Here is a 27,053-nt window from a genome sequence, read left to right on the forward strand (position 1 = left end):
CTGGAGATGAATGTACTGACTATGACTGTGATATGTGGTTGTCTCACCTAGCTATCTGAAGATGAATGCACTAACTGTAAGTCTCTCTGGATAAGAGTGTCTGCTAAATGACTAAAATATAAATGTAAACACACACACAATACACTGTAAAAAGTAATCAGATCACTTAGTTGGGAGACGTTTGGAGCTACAAAGACTCTTCCTAGAACTGGCCGCCGGGGGAGAGGTGACCAAGAACCCAATCAATCAGGCCTTTATGGTAGAGTGGCCAGGCGGAAGCCACTCCTCAGAAAAAAGGCACATGACAGCCTGCTTGGAGTTTGCCGAAAGGCACCTAAAGGACTCTCAGACCATGAGAAACAAGATTCTCTGTTCTGACGAAACCAAGACTCTTTGGCCCGAATGCCAAGCATCACGTCTGGAGGAAACCTGGCACCATCCCTACGGTGAAGCATGGTGGTGGCAGCATCATGCTGAGGGGATGTTTTTCGGTGGCAAGGACTGGGAGACTAGTCAGGATCAAGAGAAAGATGAACGGAGGAAAGTACAGAGATTGATCATTGATCAAAACCTGTTCCAGAGTGCTCAGGAACTCAGACTGGGGCGAAGGTTCACCTTCCAACAGGACAACGAACCTAAGCACACAGCCAAGACAGTGCAGAAGTGGCTTTGGGACAAATCTCTGAATGTCCTTGAGTGGCCCAGCCAGAGCCCTGACTTGAACCTGATCGAACATCTCTGGAGAGACTTGAAAATAGCTGTGCAGCGACGCTCCCCTTCCAATCTGACAGAGCTTGAAGGGATCTGCAAAGAAGAATAGGAGAAACTCCCCAAATACAGGTGTGCCAAGCTTGTAGCGTCATACCCAAGAAGACTAGAGGCTGTAATCGCTGCCAAAAGTGCTTCAACAAAGTACTGAGTAAAGGGTCTGAATACTTATGAGTAAAGGGTCTGAATACTTATGTAAATGTGATATTGCAGTTTTTTAATATGCATTTGCAAAATAAAAAATACACATTTTGTGACGAGGAATTTTAGAACGTAACAAAATGTGGAAAAAGTCAAGGGGTCGGAATACTTTCCAAAAGCACGGCATGTCATGTATCTATGTCATGTTTGACTGTCTCTATGTCATGTCTCTGTCACCAGGTGAACCAGGTGTGTTTAGAAGATGTGATGCATGAAGACGCAGTATCAGCTCTGAAGAACACAGCCGAGGTGGTCTACCTGAGAGTAGCCAAACCTTCACATCTCTACACACCTGACCAGTACAGTCCCCCTGACCTCACCTGTACGTATACACCTCTACACAGTGTTAGGGGTTAGGGATTAGGTGTTGGGTTAGGGTTTAGGATTAGGGTTGGGTTTAGGGGTTAGGTGTAGGGTTAGGGTTTAGGGTTAGGGTTAAGGGTTAGGGGTTAGGGTTAGGGTTAGGGGTAGGGTTAGGGAGTAGGGTTAGGGTTAGGGTTAGGGGTTAGGGTTAAGGGTTAGGGTTAGGGGTTAGGGTTGGGGTTAGGGATAGGGGTTGGGGTTAGGGGTTAGGGTTAGGGGTTAGGGGTTGGGGTAAGGGGTTGGGGTAAAAGTTAGGGTTAGGGTTAGGGTTAGGGGTTAGGGGTTGGGGTTATGGTTATGGTTAAGGCTTAGGGGTTAGGGTTGGGGTTAGGGGTGTTAGGGTTAGGGGTTAGGGTTAGGACTCCTAAACCCACTAACATATCAAATTGATGTGTCACAGGTGTAGACCTCACAGTGAAATGCTGACTGACCAGCCCTTAACCAACAGGTGTAGACCTCACAGTGAAATGCTGACTGACCAGCCCTTAACCAACAGGTGTAGACCTCACAGTGAAATGCTGACTGACCAGCCCTTAACCAACAGGTGTAGACCTCACAGTGAAATGCTGACTGACCAGCCCTTAACCAACAGGTGTAGACCTCACAGTGAAATGCAGACTGACCAGCCCTTAACCAACAGGTGTAGACCTCACAGTGAAATGCAGACTGACCAGCCCTTAACCAACTGGTGTAGACCTCACAGTGAAATGCTGACTGACCAGCCCTTAACCAACAGGTGTAGACCTCAAAGTGAAATGCTGACTGACCAGCCCTTAACCAACAGGTGTAGACCTCACAGTGAAATGCTGACTGACCAGCCCTTAGCCAACAGGTGTAGACCTCACAGTGAAATGCAGACTGACCAGCCCTTAACCAACAGGTGTAGACCTCACAGTGAAATGCAGACTGACCAGCCCTTAACCAACAATGCAGTTTTAACTTTTGTTTTTCTTAAGAAAATATATTCTAAATAAACTAAAGTAAAAACAGTAAGACAATAAAATATCAATATGTACATGGGGCTATATACAGGGTATTACAGTACAGAGTCAATGTGGAGGCTATATACAGGGTATTACAGTACAGAGTCAATGTGGAGGCTATATACAGGGGGTACCGGTACAGAGTCAATGTGGAGGCTATATACAGGGCATTACAGTACAGAGTTAATGTGGAGGCTATATACAGGGGGTACCGGTACAGAGTCAATGTGGAGGCTATATACAGGGTGTTACGGTACAGAGTCAATGTGGAGGCTATATACAGGGTGTTACGGTACAGAGTCAATGTGGAGGCTATATACAGGGTGTTACGGTACAGAGTCAATGTGGAGGCTATATACAGGGTGTTACGGTACAGAGTCAATGTGGAGGCTGTACCAGTACAGAGTCAATGTGGAGGCTATATACAGGGGGTACCGGTACAGAGTCAATGTGGAGGCTATATACAGGGGGTACCGGTACAGAGTCAATGTGGAGGCTATATACAGGGGGTACTGGTACAGAGTCAATGTGGAGGCTATATGCAGGGGGTACTGGTACGGAGTCAATGTGGAGGCTATATACAGGGGGTACCGGTACAGAGTCAATGTGGAGGCTATATACAGGGGGTACTGGTACAGAGTCAATGTGGAGGCTATATACAGGGGGTTACGGTACAGAGTCAATGTGGAGGCTATATACAGAGTGTTACGGTACAGAGTCAATGTGGAGGCTATATACAGGGGGTACTGGTACAGAGTCAATGTGGAGGCTATATACAGGGGGTACCGGTTACAGAGTCAATGTGGAGGCTATATACAGGGGGTACCGGTTCAGAGTCAATGTGGAGGCTATATACAGAGGGTACTGGTACAGAGTCAATGTGGAGGCTATATACAGGGGGTACCGGTACAGAGTCAATGTGGAGGCTATATACAGGGGGTACCAGTGCATAGTCAATGTGGAGGCTATATACAGGGTGTACCAGTACAGAGTCAATGTGGAGGCTATATACAGGGGGTACCGGTACAGAGTCAATGTGGAGGCTATATACAGGGGGTACCGGTACAGAGTCAATGTGGAGGCTATATACAGGGGGTACCGGTACAGAGTCAATGTGGAGACTATATGCAGGGTGTTACGGTACAGAGTCAATGTGGAGGCTATATACAGGGTGTTACGGTACAGAGTCAATGTGGAGGCTATATACAGGGTGTTACGGTACAGATTCAATGTGGAGGCTATATACAGGGTGTTACGGTACAGAGTCAATGTGGAGGCTATATACAGGGGGTACCGGTACAGAGTCAATGTGGAGACTATATACAGGGTGTTACGGTACAGAGTCAATGTGGAGGCTATATACAGGGTGTTACGGTACAGAGTCAATGTGGAGGCTATATACAGGGGTTACTGGTACAGTCAATGTGGAGGCTATATACAGGAGGTACCGGTACAGAGTCAATGTGGAGACTATATACAGGGGGTACTGGTACAGAGTCAATGTGGAGGCTATATACAGGGTATTACGGTACAGAGTCAATGTGGAGGCTATATACAGGGGGTACCGGTACAGAGTCAATGTGGAGGCTATATACAGGGGATACTGGTACAGAGTCAATGTGGAGGCTATATACAGGGGGTACCGGTACAGAGTCAATGTGGAGGCTATATACAGGGGGTACCGGTACAGAGTCAATGTGGAGGCTATATACAGGGGGTACCGGTACAGAGTCAATGTGGAGGCTATATACAGGGGGTACCAGTACAGAGTCAATGTGGAGGCTATATACAGGGGGTACCGGTACAGAGTCAATGTGGAGGCTATATACAGGGGGTACCGGTACAGAGTCAATGTGGAGGCTATATACAGGGGGTACTGGTACAGAGTCAATGTGGAGGCTATATGCAGGGGGTACTGGTACGGAGTCAATGTGGAGGCTATATACAGGGGGTACCGGTACAGAGTCAATGTGGAGGCTATATACAGGGTGTTACGGTACAGAGTCAATGTGGAGGCTATATACAGGGGTTACTGGTACAGTCAATGTGGAGGCTATATACAGGAGGTACCGGTACAGAGTCAATGTGGAGACTATATACAGGGGGTACTGGTACAGAGTCAATGTGGAGGCTATATACAGGGTATTACGGTACAGAGTCAATGTGGAGGCTATATACAGGGGGTACCGGTACAGAGTCAATGTGGAGGCTATATACAGGGGATACTGGTACAGAGTCAATGTGGAGGCTATATACAGGGGGTACCGGTACAGAGTCAATGTGGAGGCTATATACAGGGGGTACCGGTACAGAGTCAATGTGGAGGCTATATACAGGGGGTACCGGTACAGAGTCAATGTGGAGGCTATATACAGGGGGTACCAGTACAGAGTCAATGTGGAGGCTATATACAGGGGGTACCGGTACAGAGTCAATGTGGAGGCTATATACAGGGGGTACCGGTACAGAGTCAATGTGGAGGCTATATACAGGGGGTACTGGTACAGAGTCAATGTGGAGGCTATATGCAGGGGGTACTGGTACGGAGTCAATGTGGAGGCTATATACAGGGGGTACCGGTACAGAGTCAATGTGGAGGCTATACACAGGGGGTACTGGTACAGAGTCAATGTGGAGGCTATATACAGGGGGTTACGGTACAGAGTCAATGTGGAGGCTATATACAGAGTGTTACGGTACAGAGTCAATGTGGAGGCTATATACAGGGGGTACTGGTACAGAGTCAATGTGGAGGCTATATACAGCGGGTACTGGTACAGAGTCAATGTGGAGGCTATATACAGGGGGTACCGGTTCAGAGTCAATGTGGAGGCTATATACAGAGGGTACTGGTACAGAGTCAATGTGGAGGCTATATACAGGGGGTACCGGTACAGAGTCAATGTGGAGGCTATATACAGGGGGTACCAGTGCATAGTCAATGTGGAGGCTATATACAGGGTGTACCAGTACAGAGTCAATGTGGAGGCTATATACAGGGGGTACCGGTACAGAGTCAATGTGGAGGCTATATACAGGGGGTACCGGTACAGAGTCAATGTGGAGGCTATATACAGGGGGTACCGGTACAGAGTCAATGTGGAGACTATATGCAGGGTGTTACGGTACAGAGTCAATGTGGAGGCTATATACAGGGTGTTACGGTACAGAGTCAATGTGGAGGCTATATACAGGGTGTTACGGTACAGAGTCAATGTGGAGGCTATATACAGGGTGTTACGGTACAGAGTCAATGTGGAGGCTATATACAGGGGGTACCGGTACAGAGTCAATGTGGAGACTATATACAGGGTGTTACGGTACAGAGTCAATGTGGAGGCTATATACAGGGTGTTACGGTACAGAGTCAATGTGGAGGCTATATACAGGGGTTACTGGTACAGTCAATGTGGAGGCTATATACAGGAGGTACCGGTACAGAGTCAATGTGGAGACTATATACAGGGGGTACTGGTACAGAGTCAATGTGGAGGCTATATACAGGGTATTACGGTACAGAGTCAATGTGGAGGCTATATACAGGGGGTACCGGTACAGAGTCAATGTGGAGGCTATATACAGGGGGTACTGGTACAGAGTCAATGTGGAGGCTATATACAGGGGGTACCGGTACAGAGTCAATGTGGAGGCTATATACAGGGGGTACCGGTACAGAGTCAATGTGGAGGCTATATACAGGGGGTACCGGTACAGAGTCAATGTGGAGGCTATATACAGGGGGTACCAGTACAGAGTCAATGTGGAGGCTATATACAGGGGGTACCGGTACAGAGTCAATGTGGAGGCTATATACAGGGGGTACCGGTACAGAGTCAATGTGGAGGCTATATACAGGGGGTACCAGTACAGAGTCAATGTGGAGGCTATATACAGGGGGTACCGGTACAGAGTCAATGTGGAGGCTATATACAGGGGGTACCGGTACAGAGTCAATGTGGAGGCTATACACAGGGGGTACCGGTACAGAGTCAATGTGGAGGCTATATACAGGGGGTACCGGTACAGAGTCAATGTGGAGACTATATGCAGGGTGTTACGGTACAGAGTCAATGTGGAGGCTATATACAGGGTGTTACGGTACAGAGTCAATGTGGAGGCTATATACAGGGTGTTACGGTACAGAGTCAATGTGGAGGCTATATACAGGGTGTTACGGTACAGAGTCAATGTGGAGGCTATATACAGGGGGTACCGGTACAGAGTCAATGTGGAGACTATATACAGGGTGTTACGGTACAGAGTCAATGTGGAGGCTATATACAGGGTGTTACGGTACAGAGTCAATGTGGAGGCTATATACAGGGGTTACTGGTACAGTCAATGTGGAGGCTATATACAGGAGGTACCGGTACAGAGTCAATGTGGAGACTATATACAGGGGGTACTGGTACAGAGTCAATGTGGAGGCTATATACAGGGTATTACGGTACAGAGTCAATGTGGAGGCTATATACAGGGGGTACCTGTACAGAGTCAATGTGGAGGCTATATACAGGGGGTACCGGTACAGAGTCAATGTGGAGGCTATATACAGGGGGTACTGGTACAGAGTCAATGTGGAGGCTATATACAGGGGGTACCGGTACAGAGTCAATGTGGAGGCTATATACAGGGGGTACCGGTACAGAGTCAATGTGGAGGCTATATACAGGGGGTACCGGTACAGAGTCAATGTGGAGGCTATATACAGGGGGTACCAGTACAGAGTCAATGTGGAGGCTATATACAGGGGGTACCGGTACAGAGTCAATGTGGAGGCTATATACAGGGGGTACCGGTACAGAGTCAATGTGGAGGCTATATACAGGGGGTACCAGTACAGAGTCAATGTGGAGGCTATATACAGGGGGTACCGGTACAGAGTCAATGTGGAGGCTATATACAGGGGGTACCGGTACAGAGTCAATGTGGAGGCTATATACAGGGGGTACCGGTACAGAGTCAATGTGGAGGCTATATACAGGGGGTACCGGTACAGAGTCAATGTGGAGACTATATGCAGGGTGTTACGGTACAGAGTCAATGTGGAGGCTATATACAGGGTGTTACGGTACAGAGTCAATGTGGAGGCTATATACAGGGGGTACCGGTACAGAGTCAATGTGGAGACTATATACAGGGTGTTACGGTACAGAGTCAATGTGGAGGCTATATACAGGGTGTTACGGTACAGAGTCAATGTGGAGGCTATATACAGGGGTTACTGGTACAGTCAATGTGGAGGCTATATACAGGAGGTACCGGTACAGAGTCAATGTGGAGACTATATACAGGGGGTACTGGTACAGAGTCAATGTGGAGGCTATATACAGGGTATTACGGTACAGAGTCAATGTGGAGGCTATATACAGGGGGTACCTGTACAGAGTCAATGTGGAGGCTATATACAGGGGGTACCGGTACAGAGTCAATGTGGAGGCTATATACAGGGGGTACTGGTACAGAGTCAATGTGGAGGCTATATACAGGGTATTACGGTACAGAGTCAATGTGGAGGCTATATACAGGGGGTACCGGTACAGAGTCAATGTGGAGGCTATATACAGGGGGTACTGGTACAGAGTCAATGTGGAGGCTATATACAGGGGGTACCGGTACAGAGTCAATGTGGAGGCTATATACAGGGGGTACCGGTACAGAGTCAATGTGGAGGCTATATACAGGGGGTACCGGTACAGAGTCAATGTGGAGGCTATATACAGGGGGTACCAGTACAGAGTCAATGTGGAGGCTATATACAGGGGGTACCGGTACAGAGTCAATGTGGAGGCTATATACAGGGGGTACCGGTACAGAGTCAATGTGGAGGCTATATACAGGGGGTACCGGTACAGAGTCAATGTGGAGGCTATATACAGGGGGTACCGGTACAGAGTCAATGTGGAGACTATATGCAGGGTGTTACGGTACAGAGTCAATGTGGAGGCTATATACAGGGTGTTACGGTACAGAGTCAATGTGGAGGCTATATACAGGGGGTACCGGTACAGAGTCAATGTGGAGACTATATACAGGGTGTTACGGTACAGAGTCAATGTGGAGGCTATATACAGGGTGTTACGGTACAGAGTCAATGTGGAGGCTATATACAGGGGTTACTGGTACAGTCAATGTGGAGGCTATATACAGGAGGTACCGGTACAGAGTCAATGTGGAGACTATATACAGGGGGTACTGGTACAGAGTCAATGTGGAGGCTATATACAGGGTATTACGGTACAGAGTCAATGTGGAGGCTATATACAGGGGGTACCTGTACAGAGTCAATGTGGAGGCTATATACAGGGGGTACCGGTACAGAGTCAATGTGGAGGCTATATACAGGGGGTACTGGTACAGAGTCAATGTGGAGGCTATATACAGGGTATTACGGTACAGAGTCAATGTGGAGGCTATATACAGGGGGTACCGGTACAGAGTCAATGTGGAGGCTATATACAGGGGGTACTGGTACAGAGTCAATGTGGAGGCTATATACAGGGGGTACCGGTACAGAGTCAATGTGGAGGCTATATACAGGGGGTACCGGTACAGAGTCAATGTGGAGGCTATATACAGGGGGTACCGGTACAGAGTCAATGTGGAGGCTATATACAGGGGGTACCAGTACAGAGTCAATGTGGAGGCTATATACAGGGGGTACCGGTACAGAGTCAATGTGGAGGCTATATACAGGGGGTACCGGTACAGAGTCAATGTGGAGGCTATATACAGGGGGTACCAGTACAGAGTCAATGTGGAGGCTATATACAGGGGGTACCGGTACAGAGTCAATGTGGAGGCTATATACAGGGTGTTACGGTACAGAGTCAATGTGGAGGCTATATACAGGGGGTACCGGTACAGAGTCAATGTGGAGGCTATATACAGGGGGTACCGGTACAGAGTCAATGTGGAGGCTATATACAGGGGGTACCGGTACAGAGTCAATGTGGAGGCTATATACAGGGGGTACCGGTACAGAGTCAATGTGGAGACTATATACAGGGGGTACCGGTACAGAGTCAATATGGAGGCTATATGCAGGGTGTTACGGTACAGAGTCAATGTGGAGGCTATATACAGGGGGTACCGGTACAGTCAATGTGGAGGCTATATACAGGGGGTACCGGTACAGAGTCAATATGGAGGCTATATACAGGGTGTTACGGTACAGAGTCAATGTGGAGGCTATATACAGGGGGTACCGGTACAGAGTCAATGTGGAGGCTATATACAGGGGGTACCAGTACAGAGTCAATGTGGAGGCTATATACAGGGGGTACCGGTACAGAGTCAATGTGGAGGCTATATACAGGGGGTACCGGTACAGAGTCAATGTGGAGACTATATACAGGGGGTACCGGTACAGAGTCAATATGGAGGCTATATGCAGGGTGTTACGGTACAAAGTCAATGTGGAGGCTATATACAGGGGGTACCGGTACAGTCAATGTGGAGGCTATATACAGGAGGTACCGGTACAGAGTCAATGTGGAGACTATATACAGGGGGTACTGGTACAGAGTCAATATGGAGGCTATATACAGGGTATTACGGTACAGAGTCAATGTGGAGGCTATATACAGGGTGTACCGGTACAGAGTCAATGTGGAGGCTATACACAGGGGGTACCGGTACAGAGTCAATGTGGAGGCTATATACAGGGGGTACCAGTACAGAGTCAATGTGGAGGCTATATACAGGGGGTACCAGTACAGAGTCAATGTGGAGGCTATATACAGGGTGTTACGGTACAGAGTCAATGTGGAGGCTATATACAGGGTGTTACGGTACAGAGTCAATGTGGAGGCTATATACAGGGGGTACCGGTACAGAGTCAATGTGGAGACTATATACAGGGTGTTACGGTACAGAGTCAATGTGGAGGCTATATACAGGGTGTTACGGTACAGAGTCAATGTGGAGGCTATATACAGGGGTTACTGGTACAGTCAATGTGGAGGCTATATACAGGAGGTACCGGTACAGAGTCAATGTGGAGACTATATACAGGGGGTACTGGTACAGAGTCAATGTGGAGGCTATATACAGGGTATTACGGTACAGAGTCAATGTGGAGGCTATATACAGGGTATTACGGTACAGAGTCAATGTGGAGGCTATATACAGGGGGTACCGGTACAGAGTCAATGTGGAGGCTATATACAGGGGGTACTGGTACAGAGTCAATGTGGAGGCTATATACAGGGGGTACCGGTACAGAGTCAATGTGGAGGCTATATACAGGGGGTACCAGTACAGAGTCAATGTGGAGGCTATATACAGGGGGTACCGGTACAGAGTCAATGTGGAGGCTATATACAGGGGGTACCGGTACAGAGTCAATGTGGAGGCTATATACAGGGGGTACCAGTACAGAGTCAATGTGGAGGCTATATACAGGGGGTACCGGTACAGAGTCAATGTGGAGGCTATATACAGGGTGTTACGGTACAGAGTCAATGTGGAGGCTATATACAGGGGGTACCGGTACAGAGTCAATGTGGAGGCTATATACAGGGGGTACCAGTACAGAGTCAATGTGGAGGCTATATACAGGGGGTACCGGTACAGAGTCAATGTGGAGGCTATATACAGGGGGTACCGGTACAGAGTCAATGTGGAGACTATATACAGGGGGTACCGGTACAGAGTCAATATGGAGGCTATATGCAGGGTGTTACGGTACAGAGTCAATGTGGAGGCTATATACAGGGGGTACCGGTACAGTCAATGTGGAGGCTATATACAGGAGGTACCGGTACAGAGTCAATGTGGAGACTATATACAGGGGGTACTGGTACAGAGTCAATATGGAGGCTATATACAGGGTATTACGGTACAGAGTCAATGTGGAGGCTATATACAGGGGGTACCGGTACAGAGTCAATATGGAGGCTATATACAGGGTGTTACGGTACAGAGTCAATGTGGAGGCTATATACAGGGGGTACCGGTACAGAGTCAATGTGGAGGCTATATACAGGGGGTACCAGTACAGAGTCAATGTGGAGGCTATATACAGGGGGTACCGGTACAGAGTCAATGTGGAGGCTATATACAGGGGGTACCGGTACAGAGTCAATGTGGAGACTATATACAGGGGGTACCGGTACAGAGTCAATATGGAGGCTATATGCAGGGTGTTACGGTACAGAGTCAATGTGGAGGCTATATACAGGCGGTACCGGTACAGAGTCAATGTGGAGGCTATATACAGGGGGTACCGGTACAGAGTCAATGTGGAGGCTATATACAGGGGGTACCGGTACAGAGTCAATGTGGAGGCTATACACAGGGGGTACCGGTACAGAGTCAATGTGGAGGCTATATACAGGGGGTACCAGTACAGAGTCAATGTGGAGGCTATATACAGGGGGTACCAGTACAGAGTCAATGTGGAGGCTATATACAGGGGGTACCGGTACAGAGTCAATGTGGAGGCTATATACAGGGGGTACCGGTACAGAGTCAATGTGGAGACTATATACAGGGGGTACCGGTACAGAGTCAATATGGAGGCTATATGCAGGGTGTTACGGTACAGAGTCAATGTGGAGGCTATATACAGGGGGTACCGGTACAGTCAATGTGGAGGCTATATACAGGAGGTACCGGTACAGAGTCAATGTGGAGACTATATACAGGGGGTACTGGTACAGAGTCAATGTGGAGGCTATATACAGGGGGTACCGGTACAGAGTCAATGTGGAGGCTATATACAGGGTGTTACGGTACAGAGTCAATGTGGAGGCTATATACAGGGGGTACCGGTACAGAGTCAATGTGGAGGCTATATACAGGGGGTACCAGTACAGAGTCAATGTGGAGGCTATATACAGGGGGTACCGGTACAGAGTCAATGTGGAGGCTATATACAGGGGGTACCGGTACAGAGTCAATGTGGAGACTATATACAGGGGGTACCGGTACAGAGTCAATATGGAGGCTATATGCAGGGTGTTACGGTACAGAGTCAATGTGGAGGCTATATACAGGGGGTACCGGTACAGTCAATGTGGAGGCTATATACAGGAGGTACCGGTACAGAGTCAATGTGGAGACTATATACAGGGGGTACTGGTACAGAGTCAATATGGAGGCTATATACAGGGTATTACGGTACAGAGTCAATGTGGAGGCTATATACAGGGGGTACCGGTACAGAGTCAATATGGAGGCTATATACAGGGTGTTACGGTACAGAGTCAATGTGGAGGCTATATACAGGGGGTACCGGTACAGAGTCAATGTGGAGGCTATATACAGGGGGTACCAGTACAGAGTCAATGTGGAGGCTATATACAGGGGGTACCGGTACAGAGTCAATGTGGAGGCTATATACAGGGGGTACCGGTACAGAGTCAATGTGGAGACTATATACAGGGGGTACCGGTACAGAGTCAATATGGAGGCTATATGCAGGGTGTTACGGTACAGAGTCAATGTGGAGGCTATATACAGGCGGTACCGGTACAGAGTCAATGTGGAGGCTATATACAGGGGGTACCGGTACAGAGTCAATGTGGAGGCTATATACAGGGGGTACCGGTACAGAGTCAATGTGGAGGCTATACACAGGGGGTACCGGTACAGAGTCAATGTGGAGGCTATATACAGGGGGTACCAGTACAGAGTCAATGTGGAGGCTATATACAGGGGGTACCAGTACAGAGTCAATGTGGAGGCTATATACAGGGGGTACCGGTACAGAGTCAATGTGGAGGCTATATACAGGGGGTACCGGTACAGAGTCAATGTGGAGACTATATACAGGGGGTACCGGTACAGAGTCAATATGGAGGCTATATGCAGGGTGTTACGGTACAGAGTCAATGTGGAGGCTATATACAGGGGGTACCGGTACAGTCAATGTGGAGGCTATATACAGGAGGTACCGGTACAGAGTCAATGTGGAGACTATATACAGGGGGTACTGGTACAGAGTCAATATGGAGGCTATATACAGGGTATTACGGTACAGAGTCAATGTGGAGGCTATATACAGGGGGTACCGGTACAGAGTCAATATGGAGGCTATATACAGGGTGTTACGGTACAGAGTCAATGTGGAGGCTATATACAGGGGGTACCGGTACAGAGTCAATGTGGAGGCTATATACAGGGGGTACCAGTACAGAGTCAATGTGGAGGCTATATACAGGGGGTACCGGTACAGAGTCAATGTGGAGGCTATATACAGGGGGTACCGGTACAGAGTCAATGTGGAGACTATATACAGGGGGTACCGGTACAGAGTCAATATGGAGGCTATATGCAGGGTGTTACGGTACAGAGTCAATGTGGAGGCTATATACAGGGGGTACCGGTACAGAGTCAATGTGGAGGCTATATACAGGGGGTACCGGTACAGAGTCAATGTGGAGACTATATACAGGGGGTACCGGTACAGAGTCAATATGGAGGCTATATGCAGGGTGTTACGGTACAGAGTCAATGTGGAGGCTATATACAGGGGGTACCGGTACAGTCAATGTGGAGGCTATATACAGGAGGTACCGGTACAGAGTCAATGTGGAGACTATATACAGGGGGTACTGGTACAGAGTCAATATGGAGGCTATATACAGGGTATTACGGTACAGAGTCAATGTGGAGGCTATATACAGGGGGTACCGGTACAGAGTCAATGTGGAGGCTATATACAGGGGGTACCGGTACAGAGTCAATGTGGAGGCTATACACAGGGGGTACCGGTACAGAGTCAATGTGGAGGCTATATACAGGGGGTACCAGTACAGAGTCAATGTGGAGGCTATATACAGGGGGTACCGGTACAGAGTCAATGTGGAGGCTATATACAGGGGGTACCGGTACAGAGTCAATGTGGAGACTATATACAGGGGGTACCGGTACAGAGTCAATATGGAGGCTATATGCAGGGTGTTACGGTACAGAGTCAATGTGGAGGCTATATACAGGGGGTACCGGTACAGAGTCAATGTGGAGGCTATATACAGGGGGTACCGGTACAGAGTCAATGTGGAGACTATATACAGGGGGTACCGGTACAGAGTCAATATGGAGGCTATATGCAGGGTGTTACGGTACAGAGTCAATGTGGAGGCTATATACAGGGGGTACCGGTACAGTCAATGTGGAGGCTATATACAGGAGGTACCGGTACAGAGTCAATGTGGAGACTATATACAGGGGGTACTGGTACAGAGTCAATATGGAGGCTATATACAGGGTATTACGGTACAGAGTCAATGTGGAGGCTATATACAGGGGGTACCGGTACAGAGTCAATGTGGAGGCTATATACAGGGGGTACCGGTACAGAGTCAATGTGGAGGCTATACACAGGGGGTACCGGTACAGAGTCAATGTGGAGGCTATATACAGGGGTACCAGTACAGAGTCAATGTGGAGGCTATATACAGGGGGTACCAGTACAGAGTCAATGTGGAGGCTATATACAGGGGGTACTGGTACAGAGTCAATGTGGAGGCTATATACAGGGGGTACTGGTACAGAGTCAATGTGGAGGCTATATACAGGGTGTTACGGTACAGAGTCAATGTGGAGGCTATATACAGGGGGTACCAGTACAGAGTCAATGTGGAGGCTATATACAGGGGGTACCAGTACAGAGTCAATGTGGAGGCTATATACAGGGGGTACCAGTACAGAGTCAATGTGGAGGCTATATACAGGGGGTACCAGTACAGAGTCAATGTGGAGGCTATATACAGGGGGTACCAGTACAGAGTCAATGTGGAGGCTATATACAGGGGGGGTACCGGTACAGAGTCAATGTGGAGGCTATATACAGGGGGTACCAGTACAGAGTCAATGTGGAGGCTATATACAGGGGGTACCAGTACAGAGTCAATGTGGAGGCTATATACAGGGGTACCAGTACAGAGTCAATGTGGAGGCTATATACAGGGGGTACCGGTACAGAGTCAATGTGGAGGCTATATACAGGGGTACCAGTACAGAGTCAATGTGGAGGCTATATACAGGGGGTACCGGTACAGAGTCAATGTGGAGGCTATATACAGGGGTACCAGTACAGAGTCAATGTGGAGGCTATATACAGGGGTACCAGTACAGAGTCAATGTGGAGGCTATATACAGGGGGTACCGGTACAGAGTCAATGTGGAGGCTATATACAGGGGTACCAGTACAGAGTCAATGTGGAGGCTATATACAGGGTATTACGGTACAGAGTCAATGTGGAGGCTATATACAGGGTATTACGGTACAGAGTCAATGTGGAGGCTATATACAGGGTATTACGGTACAGAGTCAATGTGGAGGCTATATACAGGGTATTACGGTACAGAGTCAATGTGGAGGCTATATACAGGGGGTACCGGTACAGAGTCAATGTGGAGGCTATATACAGGGTATTACGGTACAGAGTCAATGTGGAGGCTATATACAGGGTATTACGGTACAGAGTCAATGTGGAGGCTATATACAGGGGGTACCGGTACAGATTCAATGTGGAGGCTATATACAGGGGGTACCGGTACAGAGTCAATGTGGAGGCTATATACAGGGGGTACCGGTACAGAGTCAATGTGGAGGCTACATACAGGGGGTACCGGTACAGAGTCAATGTGGAGGCTATATACAGGCCGGCTCATAGCCTGTGGCAAAAATGAGGAGACACGAACAGGTATAGGCCAATCAAAAAGGTTCTTTATTATAAACCAAAAACGATTCACTTTAAACGACGAAAAAGGAATGAGTTGTGAAAGTATCATAATGTAAGGTGTATGTAAAGTGCAGGGATGCATGAATCTGTGTGTGTTAATGACTGAGTGAAAAACTATGTAAAACTACAAAGGAATAAACAAAACAGGTTTATACCTGGAGGAGCAGAGAGAGAGAGAGATTGGTGAAGCAGCAGTTTAAATGCCCTGAGCCCAGGTGACTCCAATCACTAAGGACCCTCCTCTGCCTGCAGGAGGAACCGCCCCTGCACTGCAGAGGAGGGGCCGTGACACTATGGATAGATAATAAACAGAGAGTAGCAGCGGTGTAAAAGGGGGGGGGGTGTTAATGTAAATAGTCCGGGTGGCCAATCGATTGGCTGTTCAGGAGTCTTATAGCTTGGGGGTAAAAACTGTTTAGAAGCCTCTTGGACCTAGACTTGGCGTTCCTGTACCACTTGCCGTGTGGTAGTAGAGTGAACAGTCTATGACCAGGGTGGCTGGAGTCTTTGACAATTTGTTGGTCCTTCCTCTGACACCGCCTGGTATAGAGGTCCTGGATGGCAGGCAGCTTAGCCCCAGTGATGTACTGGGCCGTACGCACTACTCTGTAGAACCTTTTGAGGATCTGAGGACCCATGCCAAATCTTTTCAGTCTCCAGAGGGGGAATAGGTTTTGTCGTGCCCTCTTCACGACTGTCTTGGTGTGTTTGGACCATGATAGTTTGTTGGTGATGTGGACACCAAGGAACTTGAAGCTGAGCAGTGTTGTAATGTACCGGGGTCTAGCTCTACATATTCAACCTCATCTCTCCCTGTCTCTCCAGCGTACATGGACCCAGACGTGGGCCCTAACTACCTAGATTACCCACAATCCTCTCTGCCGCCGCCCTCGCCACGACGCTACTCACCCATACCGCACGGCATGATGGGAGAAGACGACATCCCCAGGTCAGGACACACAGACACACACAAAAATGTCAATGTAACTCAAATCATATCATGTCCGTCAAACCAGACATCAGGTTGGGATGTATGGAGAAATGTCTGTTTAATGTCAGGTTCTATCTGTATGGAGACATATTGGGCTGAGTGACCAGGCTGAGTGTTACAGTAGATATGTAGTAGTGACCAGGCTGAGTGTTACAGTAGATATGTAGTAGAGAGACCAGGCTGAGTGTTACAGTAGATATGTAGTAGAGAGACCAGGCTGAGTGTTACAGTAGATATGTAGTAGAGAGACCAGGCTGAGTGTTACAGTAGATATGTAGTAGAGAGACCAGGCTGAGTGTTACAGTAGATATGTAGTAGTGACCAGGCTGAGTGTTACAGTAGATATGTAGTAGAGAGACCAGGCTGAGTGTTACAGTAGATTATATATGTAGTAGAGAGACCAGGCTGAGTGTTACAGTAGATATGTAGTAGAGAGACCAGGCTGAGTGTTGCAGTAGATATGTAGTAGAGAGACCAGGCTGAGTGTTACAGTAGATATGTAGTAGAGAGACCAGGCTGAGTGTTACAGTAGATATGTAGTAGAGAGACCAGGCTGAGTGTTGCAGTAGATATGTAGTAGAGAGACCAGGCTGAGTGTTACAGTAGATATGTAGTAGAGAGACCAGGCTGAGTGTTACAGTAGATATGTAGTAGAGAGACCAGGCTGAGTGTTACAGTAGATATGTAGTAGAGAGACCAGGCTGAGTGTTGCAGTAGATATGTAATAGTGACCAGGCTGAGTGTTACAGTAGATATGTAGTAGAGAGACCAGGCTGAGTGTTACAGTAGATATGTAGTAGAGAGACCAGGCTGAGTGTTACAGTAGATATGTAGTAGTGACCAGGCTGAGCGTTACAGTAGATATGTAGTAAAGAGACCAGGCTGAGCGTTACAGTAGATATGTAGTAGAGAGACCAGGCTGAGTGTTACAGTAGATATGTAGTAGAGAGACCAGGCTGAGTGTTACAGTAGATATGTAGTAGAGAGACCAGGCTGAGTGTTACAGTAGATATGTAGTAGAGAGACCAGGCTGAGTGTTACAGTAGATATGTAGTAGTGACCAGGCTGAGTGTTACAGTAGATTATATATGTAGTAAAGAGACCAGGCTGAGCGTTATAGTAGATATGTAGTAGAGAGACCAGGCTGAGTGTTGCAGTAGATATGTAGTAGAGAGACCAGGATGAGTGTTACAGTAGATATGTAGTAGAGAGACCAGGCTGAGTGTTACAGTAGATATGTAGTAGAGAGACCAGGCTGAGTGTTACAGTAGATATGTAGTAGTGACCAGGCTGAGTGTTACAGTAGATATGTAGTAGTGACCAGGCTGAGTGTTACAGTAGATATGTAGTAGAGAGACCAGGCTGAGTGTTACAGTAGATATGTAGTAGAGAGACCAGGCTGAGTGTTACAGTAGATATGTAGTAGTGACCAGGCTGAGTGTTACAGTAGATATGTAGTAGAGAGACCAGGCTGAGTGTTACAGTAGATATGTAGTAGAGAGACCAGGCTGAGTGTTACAGTAGATTATATATGTAGTAGAGAGACCAGGCTGAGTGTTACAGTAGATATGTAGTAGTGACCAGGCTGAGTGTTACAGTAGATATGTAGTAGAGAGACCAGGCTGAGCGTTACAGTAGATATGTAGTAGTGACCAGGCTGAGTGTTACAGTAGATATGTAGTAGAGAGACCAGGCTGAGTGTTACAGTAGATATGTAGTAGAGAGACCAGGCTGAGTGTTACAGTAGATTATATATGTAGTAGAGAGACCAGGCTGAGTGTTACAGTAGATATGTAGTAGAGAGACCAGGCTGAGCGTTACAGTAGATATGTAGTAGAGAGACCAGGCTGAGCGTTACAGTAGATATGTAGTAGAGAGACCAGGCTGAGTGTTACAGTAGATTATATATGTAGTAGAGAGACCAGGCTGAGTGTTACAGTAGATATGTAGTAGAGAGACCAGGCTGAGTGTTACAGTAGATTATATATGTAGTAGAGAGACCAGGCTGAGCGTTACAGTAGATATGTAGTAGTGACCAGGCTGAGTGTTACAGTAGATATGTAGTAGTGACCAGGCTGAGTGTTACAGTAGATATGTAGTAGTGACCAGGCTGAGTGTTACAGTATATATGTAGTAGAGAGACCAGGCTGAGTGTTACAGTAGATATGTAGTAGTGACCAGGCTGAGTGTTACAGTATATATGTAGTAGAGAGGGTTAGGGTGATACGGTGTATTATAATGTCTGTGTGTGGCCTCCCAGTAGAGAGGCCAGGCGGGTGTGTATCCACCGAGGGTCGACTGGTCTGGGGTTTAACATCGTTGGGGGAGAAGACGGAGAGGGAATCTTTATCTCCTTCATCCTGGCTGGAGGACCGGCTGATCTCTCAGGAGAGCTACGCAAGGGAGACCAAATCATCAGCGTGAGTAGTGTTATGTAATGTTATGTAGTGTTACATAGTGTTATGTAATGTTATGTAGTGTTACAAAGTGTTATGTAATGTTATGTAGTGTTATGTAGTGTTACATAGTGTTATGTAATGTTATGTAGTGTTACATAGTGCTATGTAATGTCATGTAGTGTTACATAGTGTTATGTAATGTCATGTAGTGTTACATAGTGTTATGTAATGTTATGTAGTCTTATTTAGTGTTATGTAATGTTATGTAATGTTTTGTAATGTTATGTAGTGTTATGTAGTGTTACGTAGTGTTACATAGTGTTACATAGTGTTATGTATTGTTATATAGTGTGACGTAGTGTTACATAATGTTATGTAATGTTTTGTAGTGTTACATAGTGTTATGTAATGTCATGTAGTGTTACATAGTGTTATGTAATGTTATGTAGTGTTATGTAGTGTTATGTAGTGTTACGTAGTGTTACATAGTGTTATGTGATGTTTTGTAGTCTTATTTAGTGTTATGTAATGTTATGTACTGTTTTGTAGTGTTTTGTAATGTTATGTAGTCTTATTTAGTGTTCTGTAATGTTATGTACTGTTTTGTAGTGTTTTGTAATGTTATGTCGTCTTATTTAGTGTTCTGTAATGTTATGTAATGTTTTGTAGTGTTATGTAGTGTTAAGTAGTGTTATGTAATGTTGTATAGCGTTACCTAGTGTTACATAGTGTTATGTAATGTTATGTAGTGTTACGTAGTGTTATGTAATGTTATGTGGTGTTACATAGTGTTATGTAATGTTATGTAACGTTTTGTAGTGTTATGTAATGTTATGTAGTGTTACATGGTGTTATGTAATATTATGTAGTGTTACATAGTGTTGTGTAGTGTTATGTAATGTTATGTTGTGTTATGTAATGCTATGCAATGCTATGTAGTGTTATGTAGTGTTACATAGTGTTATGTAGTCTTATGTAATGTTATGTATTCTTATTTAGTGTAATGTTACAGTATAGTGTTGTGTTATGTAATGCTATGTAGTGTTATGTAGTGTTATATAGTGTTATGTAGTGTCACATAGTGTCATGTAGTGTTATGTAGTGTCACATAGTGTTATGTAGTGTCACATAGTGTTATATAGTGTTATGTAGTGTTATGTAATGCTAGGTAGTCTTGTGTAGTGTTATGTCACATTAATGTAATATTATGTAATGTAATGGTTATAACTCCTCTGCAGGTAAACGGTGTGGATCTCAGACATGCGACTCATGAACAGGCTGCAGCAGCTCTGAAGAATGCTGGACAGACTGTTACTATCATCGCTCAGTACAGACCTGAGGGTAAGAATATCACAGACCACTACAGACCACTACAGACCACTACAGACCTGAGGGTAAGAATATCACAGACCACTACAGACCTGAGGGTAAGAATATCACAGACCACTACAGACCACTACAGACCTGGGGGTAAGAATATCACAGACCACTACAGACCACTACAGACCTGAGTGTAAGAATATCACAGACCACTACAGACCTGTGGGTAAGAAAATCACAGACCACTACAGACCACTATAGACCTGAGGGTAAGAATATCACAGACCAATACAGACCAGTACAGTCCAGAGAGTGAGACTACTATAGACAATAAGGAAAAACTACATACTAGGATAGACTACTATATTCTACTATAGACTACTGTAGACTACTATAGACTAATAAGGACTAACTACATACTAGGATAGACTACTACATTCTACTATAAACTACTATAGACTAATAAGACGAATTACATACTAGGATAGACTACTACAATCTACTGTAAACTACTATAGACTACTGTAGACTACTATAGACTAACTACATACTAGGATAGACTACTACATTTTACTATAAACTACTATAGACTACTGTAGACTACTATAGACTAATAAGGACTAACTACATACTAGGATAGACTACTACATTCTACTATAAACTGCTATAGACTACTATAGACTAACAAGGACTAACTGCATACTAGGATAGACTAATACATTCTACTGTAAACTACTATAGACTACTGTAGACTACTATAGACTAATAAGGACTAACTGCATACTAGGATAGACTAATACATTCTACTGTAAACTACTATAGACTACTGTAGATTACTATAGACTAATAAGGACTAACTAAATACTAGGATAGACTACTACATTCTACTGTAAACTACTATAGACTACTGTAGATTACTATGGACTAATAAGGACTAACTGCATACTAGGATAGACTACTACATTTTACTCCAGACTAACTACAGACTACCATAGACTATTATAGACTACTTTATGTTACTACAGATTCACGGCAGACTACTATAGACTACTACAGACTACTATAGACTACTACAGACTACTATAGACAACTACAGATTACTATAGGCTAACCACAGACTAACTACAGACTTCTATAGACTACTACAGATTACTATAGACGAACCACAGACTAAATACAGACTACTATAGACCATTCCAAATCAAATCAAATTGTATTAGTCACATACAGCAGATGTTAATGTGAGTGTAGCGAAATGCTTGTGCTTCTAGTTCCGACAATGCAGTAATATCTAACAAGTAATCTAACAATTCCACAATAACTACCTTATGCACACAAATCTAAGTAAAGGGATGGAATAAGAATATATACATATAAATATATGAATGAACGATGACCGAGCATCATAGGCAAGATGCAATAGATGGTATAAAATACAGTATACACATATGAGATGAGTAATGCAAGATATGTAAACATTATTAAAGTGGCATTATTAGTGACTATAGACTACTATAGATAAACTATAGACTACTGTAGGCTACTATAAACTACTGTAGAAAGCTATAGACAAACTGTAGACTACTATAGACTACTATAGACTACTGTACACTATGTCAGACTACTGTAGACTACGTCAGACTACTGTAGACTACGTCAGACTACTATAGACTACTGTAGGCTACTATAGACTACTGTAGGCTACTATAGACTACTGTAGAAAGCTATAGACAAACTGTTGACCACGTCAGACTACTATAGACAAACTGTAGACTACTATAGACTACTATAGACTACTGTACACTATGTCAGACTACTGTACACTATGTCAGACTACTGTAGACTACGTCAGACTACTGTAGACTACGTCAGACTACTATAGACTACTGTAGGCTACTATAGACTACTGTAGAAAGCTATAGACAAACTGTTGACTACTATAGACTACTGTACACTATGTCAGACTACTATAGACTACTGTACACTATGTCAGACTACTACAGACTATGTCAGACTACTGTAGACTGCGTCAGACTAGACAAACTGTAGACTACTGAGACTACGTCAGACTACTATAAACTATGTCAGACTACTGAGACTACGTCAAAATACTGTAGACTACGTCAGACTACTATAGACTGTACTGTAGGCTGCTATAGACTGCTGTAGAAAACTATACAGGAACTGTAGACTACTTCAGACTACTATAGACAAACTGTAGACTATGTCAGACTACTATAGACTACTGTAGACTACATCAGACTACTATAGACTACTGTAGACTACTGTAGACTACATCAGACTACTATAGACTGCTACTGACGACTATGTACTATATATTGACCAATATAGACCAACTGTAGACTAATTACACACTACTATAGACTAACTTTAGACTACTATAGACTAACTGTAGACTAATAACAGACTACTATAGACTAACTTTAGACTACTAAAGACTGCTATAGACAAACTGTAGACTACTTCAGACTACTATAGACTATGTCCGACTAATGTAGACTGTCAGACTACTATAGACTATGTTCGACTAATGTAGACTACGTCAGACTACTATAGACTACTGTAGACTACGTCAGACTACTATCGACTACTGTAGACTACGTCAGACTACAATCGACTACTGTAGGCTACTATGGACTACTGTAGAAAACTATACACAAACTGTCGTCTATGTCAGACTACTATAGACAAACTGTAGTCTATGTCAGACTACTATCGACAAACTGTAGACTACATCAGACAACCATAGACTACTGTAGACTACGTAAGACTACTACAGACGACTATATACTCTCTACTGACCGATATAGACTAACTGTAGACAAATTACAGACTACTATAGACTAACTTTAGACAACTATAGACTACTATAGACTAACTTTAGACTACTATAGACTACTATAGACAAACTTTAGACAACTATAGACTAACTTTAGACAACTATAGACTACTATAGACTAATTTTAGACTACTATAGACAAATATAGACAAACTTTAGTCTAAGTCAGACGACTGTAGACTACGTCAGACTACTATAGACAAACTGTAGACTATGTCAGATTACCTTAGTCTAAAGTAGTCTGGCGTAGTCTATGTCAGACTACCATAGACTACGTCAGACTACTGTAGACTACTGTAGACTAGTCAGACTACAATAGACTATTGTAGACAACGTCAGACAACTATAGACCACTTTAGATTAAGTCAGACTATTATAGACTACTGTAGACTACTATAGACTACTGTAGACTATGTCAGACTACTATAGACTACTATAGACTACTGTAGACTACTGTAGACTACGTCAGACTACGTCAGACTACTATAGACTAATTACAGACTACTATAGACTAAATGTTGACTAAATACAGACTACTATAGACTAACTACAAACTGCTATAGACTAATTACAGACTACTATATACTAAATATAGACTACTGTAGACTATTTACAGACTACTATATACTAAATATAGACTACTGTAGACTAACTACTGTCCAGAAGGTAACACTACTACAGCCTGATACAATTGTATCTTATTTCAACCTGTGTGTCGTGATTGCGTTTGGTGTGGGGGGACAGAATCAATTTGCGCACGATGGTATTACAGGGATATGGCTCTGAATATATACACAACACCTCCCCCATAAGCATTCCCGTCTCTTCTATAGATGTTATATCCTTGTATTGCTACTGCTGTATATTCAAATGAATTATCTAAGTGAGTCTCAGAAATGGCTAATATATAAATGTTATCTGATGTCAGCAAGTTATTTATTTATTTATCCTTTATTTTACCAGGTAAGTTGACTGAGAACACGTTCTCATTTGCAGCAACGACCTGGGGAATAGTTACAGGGGAGAGGAGGGGGGATGAATGAGCCAATTGTAAACTGGGGATTATTAGGTGACCGTGATGGTTTGAGGGCCAGATTGGGAATTTAGCCAGGACACCGGGGTTAACACCCCTACTCTTACGATAAGTGCCATGGGATCTTAGATGACCTCAGAGAGTCAGGACACCCGTTTAACGCCCCATCCGAAAGATGGCACCCTACACAGGGCAGTGTCCCCAATCACTGCCCTGGGGCATTGGGATATTCTTTAGACCAGAGGAAAGAGTGCCTCCTACTGGACCTCCAACACCACTTCCAGCAGCATCTGATCTCCCATCCAGGAATTGACCAGGACCAACCTGGTCATTGATTTCATGAACCTTATTTGTAAGGCTACATATATTAATATGGTCTATGTTCAGCCCCTTCCTGCTTATCAGAGAGACATAATATGGAAAAGAACAAATAAAGCAAGAGAAAAATATACATTCAGCAGTCCGTTCATCAATTGGTGTGTGTGTGTGTGTGTGTGTGTGTGTGTGTGTGTGTGTGTGTGTGTGTGTGTGTGTGTGTGTGTGTGTGTGTGTGTGTGTGTGTGTGTGTGTGTGTGTGTGTGTGTGTGTGTGTGTGTGTGTGTAGAATACAGCAGGTTTGAGGCTAAGATCCACGACCTGAGAGAACAGATGATGAACAGTAGCATGAGCTCTGGGACCCTCCGAGCCAACAGGACCTTCTATGTCAGGTAAAGTAGTGTCATGATAATGTAGCCCTATGTCATGCTAATGTCTCCCTGACATACTAATGTAGCTCTATGTCCTCTCTATGCAGGGCCCTGTTTGACTATGATAAAACAGCAGACTGTGGGCTGTTGAGCCAGGCATTGGGCTTTAACTTCGGGGAGGTGCTCCATGTGACTGACTGTAGTGATGAAGAGTGGTGGACTGCTAGGAGACTGGGACAACAGGGACAACTGGAGGAACTAGGGTATATACCCAGCAAACACAGGTAGGTAACACACCTAACGCGGGTAACGCACCTAACGCTGAGGGGGACCAGACCTAACGCTGAGGGGGACCAGACCTAACACTGAGGGGGACCACACCTAACGCTGAGGGGGACCAGACCTAACGTTGAGGGGGACCAGACCTAACACTGAGGGGGACCACACCTAACACGGAGGGGGACCACACCTAACACTGAGGGGGACCACACCTAACGCTGAGGGGGACCAGACCTAACGCTGAGGGGGACCAGACCTAACGCTGAGGGGGACCACACCTAACACGGAGGGGGACCACACCTAACACTGAGGGGGACCAGACCTAACGCTGAGGGGGACCAGACCTAACACTGAGGGGGACCAGACCTAACACTGAGGGGGACCAGACCTAACACGGAGGGGGAACACACCTAACACTGAGGGGGACCACACCTAACACTTAGGGGGACCAGACCTAACACTGAGGGTGACCACACCTAACACTGAGGGGGACCACACCTAACACTGCGGGAGACCAGACCTAACGCTGAGGGGGACCACACCTAACACTGAGGGGGACCACACCTAACACTGAGGGGGGGACCTAACGCTGAGGGGGGCCACACCTAACACTGAGGGGACCACACCTAACGCTGAGGGGGACCAGACCTAACGCTGAGGGGACCACACCTAACACTGAGGGGGACCACACTTAACACTGAGGGGGACCAGACCTAACGCTGAGGGGGACCACACCTAACACGGAGGGGGACCACACCTAACACTGAGGGGGACCAGACCTAACGCTGAGGGGGACCAGACCTAACACTGAGGGGGACCAGACCTAACACTGAGGGGGACCAGACCTAACACGGAGGGGGAACACACCTAACACTGAGGGGGACCACACCTAACACTTAGGGGGACCAGACCTAACACTGAGGGTGACCACACCTAACACTGAGGGGGACCACACCTAACACTGCGGGAGACCAGACCTAACGCTGAGGGGGACCACACCTAACACTGAGGGGGACCACACCTAACACTGAGGGGGGGACCTAACGCTGAGGGGGGCCACACCTAACACTGAGGGGACCACACCTAACGCTGAGGGGGACCAGACCTAACGCTGAGGGGACCACACCTAACACTGAGGGGGACCACACTTAACACTGAGGGGGACCAGACCTAACACTGAGGGGGACCACACCTAACGCTTGGGGGGACCACACCTAACACTGATGGGGACCTAACACTGAGGGGGACCACACCTAACACTGAGGGGGGACACCTAACACTGAGGGGGACCACACCTAACACTGAGGGGGGGACCTAATGCTGAGGGGGGCCACACCTAACACTGAGGGGACCACACCTAACGCTGAGGGGGACCAGACCTAACGCTGAGGGGACCACACCTAACACTGAGGGGGACCACACTTAACACTGAGGGGGACCACACCTAACGCTGAGGGGGACCACACCTAACAC

The 27,053-nt window shown here is 45.9% G+C and overlaps 1 protein-coding gene across 4 annotated transcripts in view; it reads left to right on the top strand.

Moving 5' to 3' along the window:
- Positions 1-27,053, top strand: part of LOC139417050 (disks large homolog 4-like) — a 180,671-nt gene that overhangs the window by 143,899 nt on the left and 9,719 nt on the right. For 3 of the 4 annotated variants that reach the window (XM_071166291.1, XM_071166293.1, XM_071166294.1), the window contains 6 exons: positions 1,150-1,291; positions 16,838-16,961; positions 19,264-19,423; positions 20,641-20,743; positions 25,220-25,322; positions 25,409-25,585. In XM_071166291.1, the coding sequence (XP_071022392.1) occupies positions 1,150-1,291; positions 16,838-16,961; positions 19,264-19,423; positions 20,641-20,743; positions 25,220-25,322; positions 25,409-25,585 (809 nt within the window). The remainder of the gene's footprint in view (positions 1-1,149; positions 1,292-16,837; positions 16,962-19,263; positions 19,424-20,640; positions 20,744-25,219; positions 25,323-25,408; positions 25,586-27,053) is intronic. The other variant, XM_071166292.1, reaches the window with a different exon arrangement.

The sequence above is a fragment of the Oncorhynchus clarkii genome, chromosome 9 (genome assembly GCF_045791955.1).
Source record: "Oncorhynchus clarkii lewisi isolate Uvic-CL-2024 chromosome 9, UVic_Ocla_1.0, whole genome shotgun sequence".
Lineage (NCBI taxonomy): Eukaryota > Metazoa > Chordata > Actinopteri > Salmoniformes > Salmonidae > Oncorhynchus > Oncorhynchus clarkii.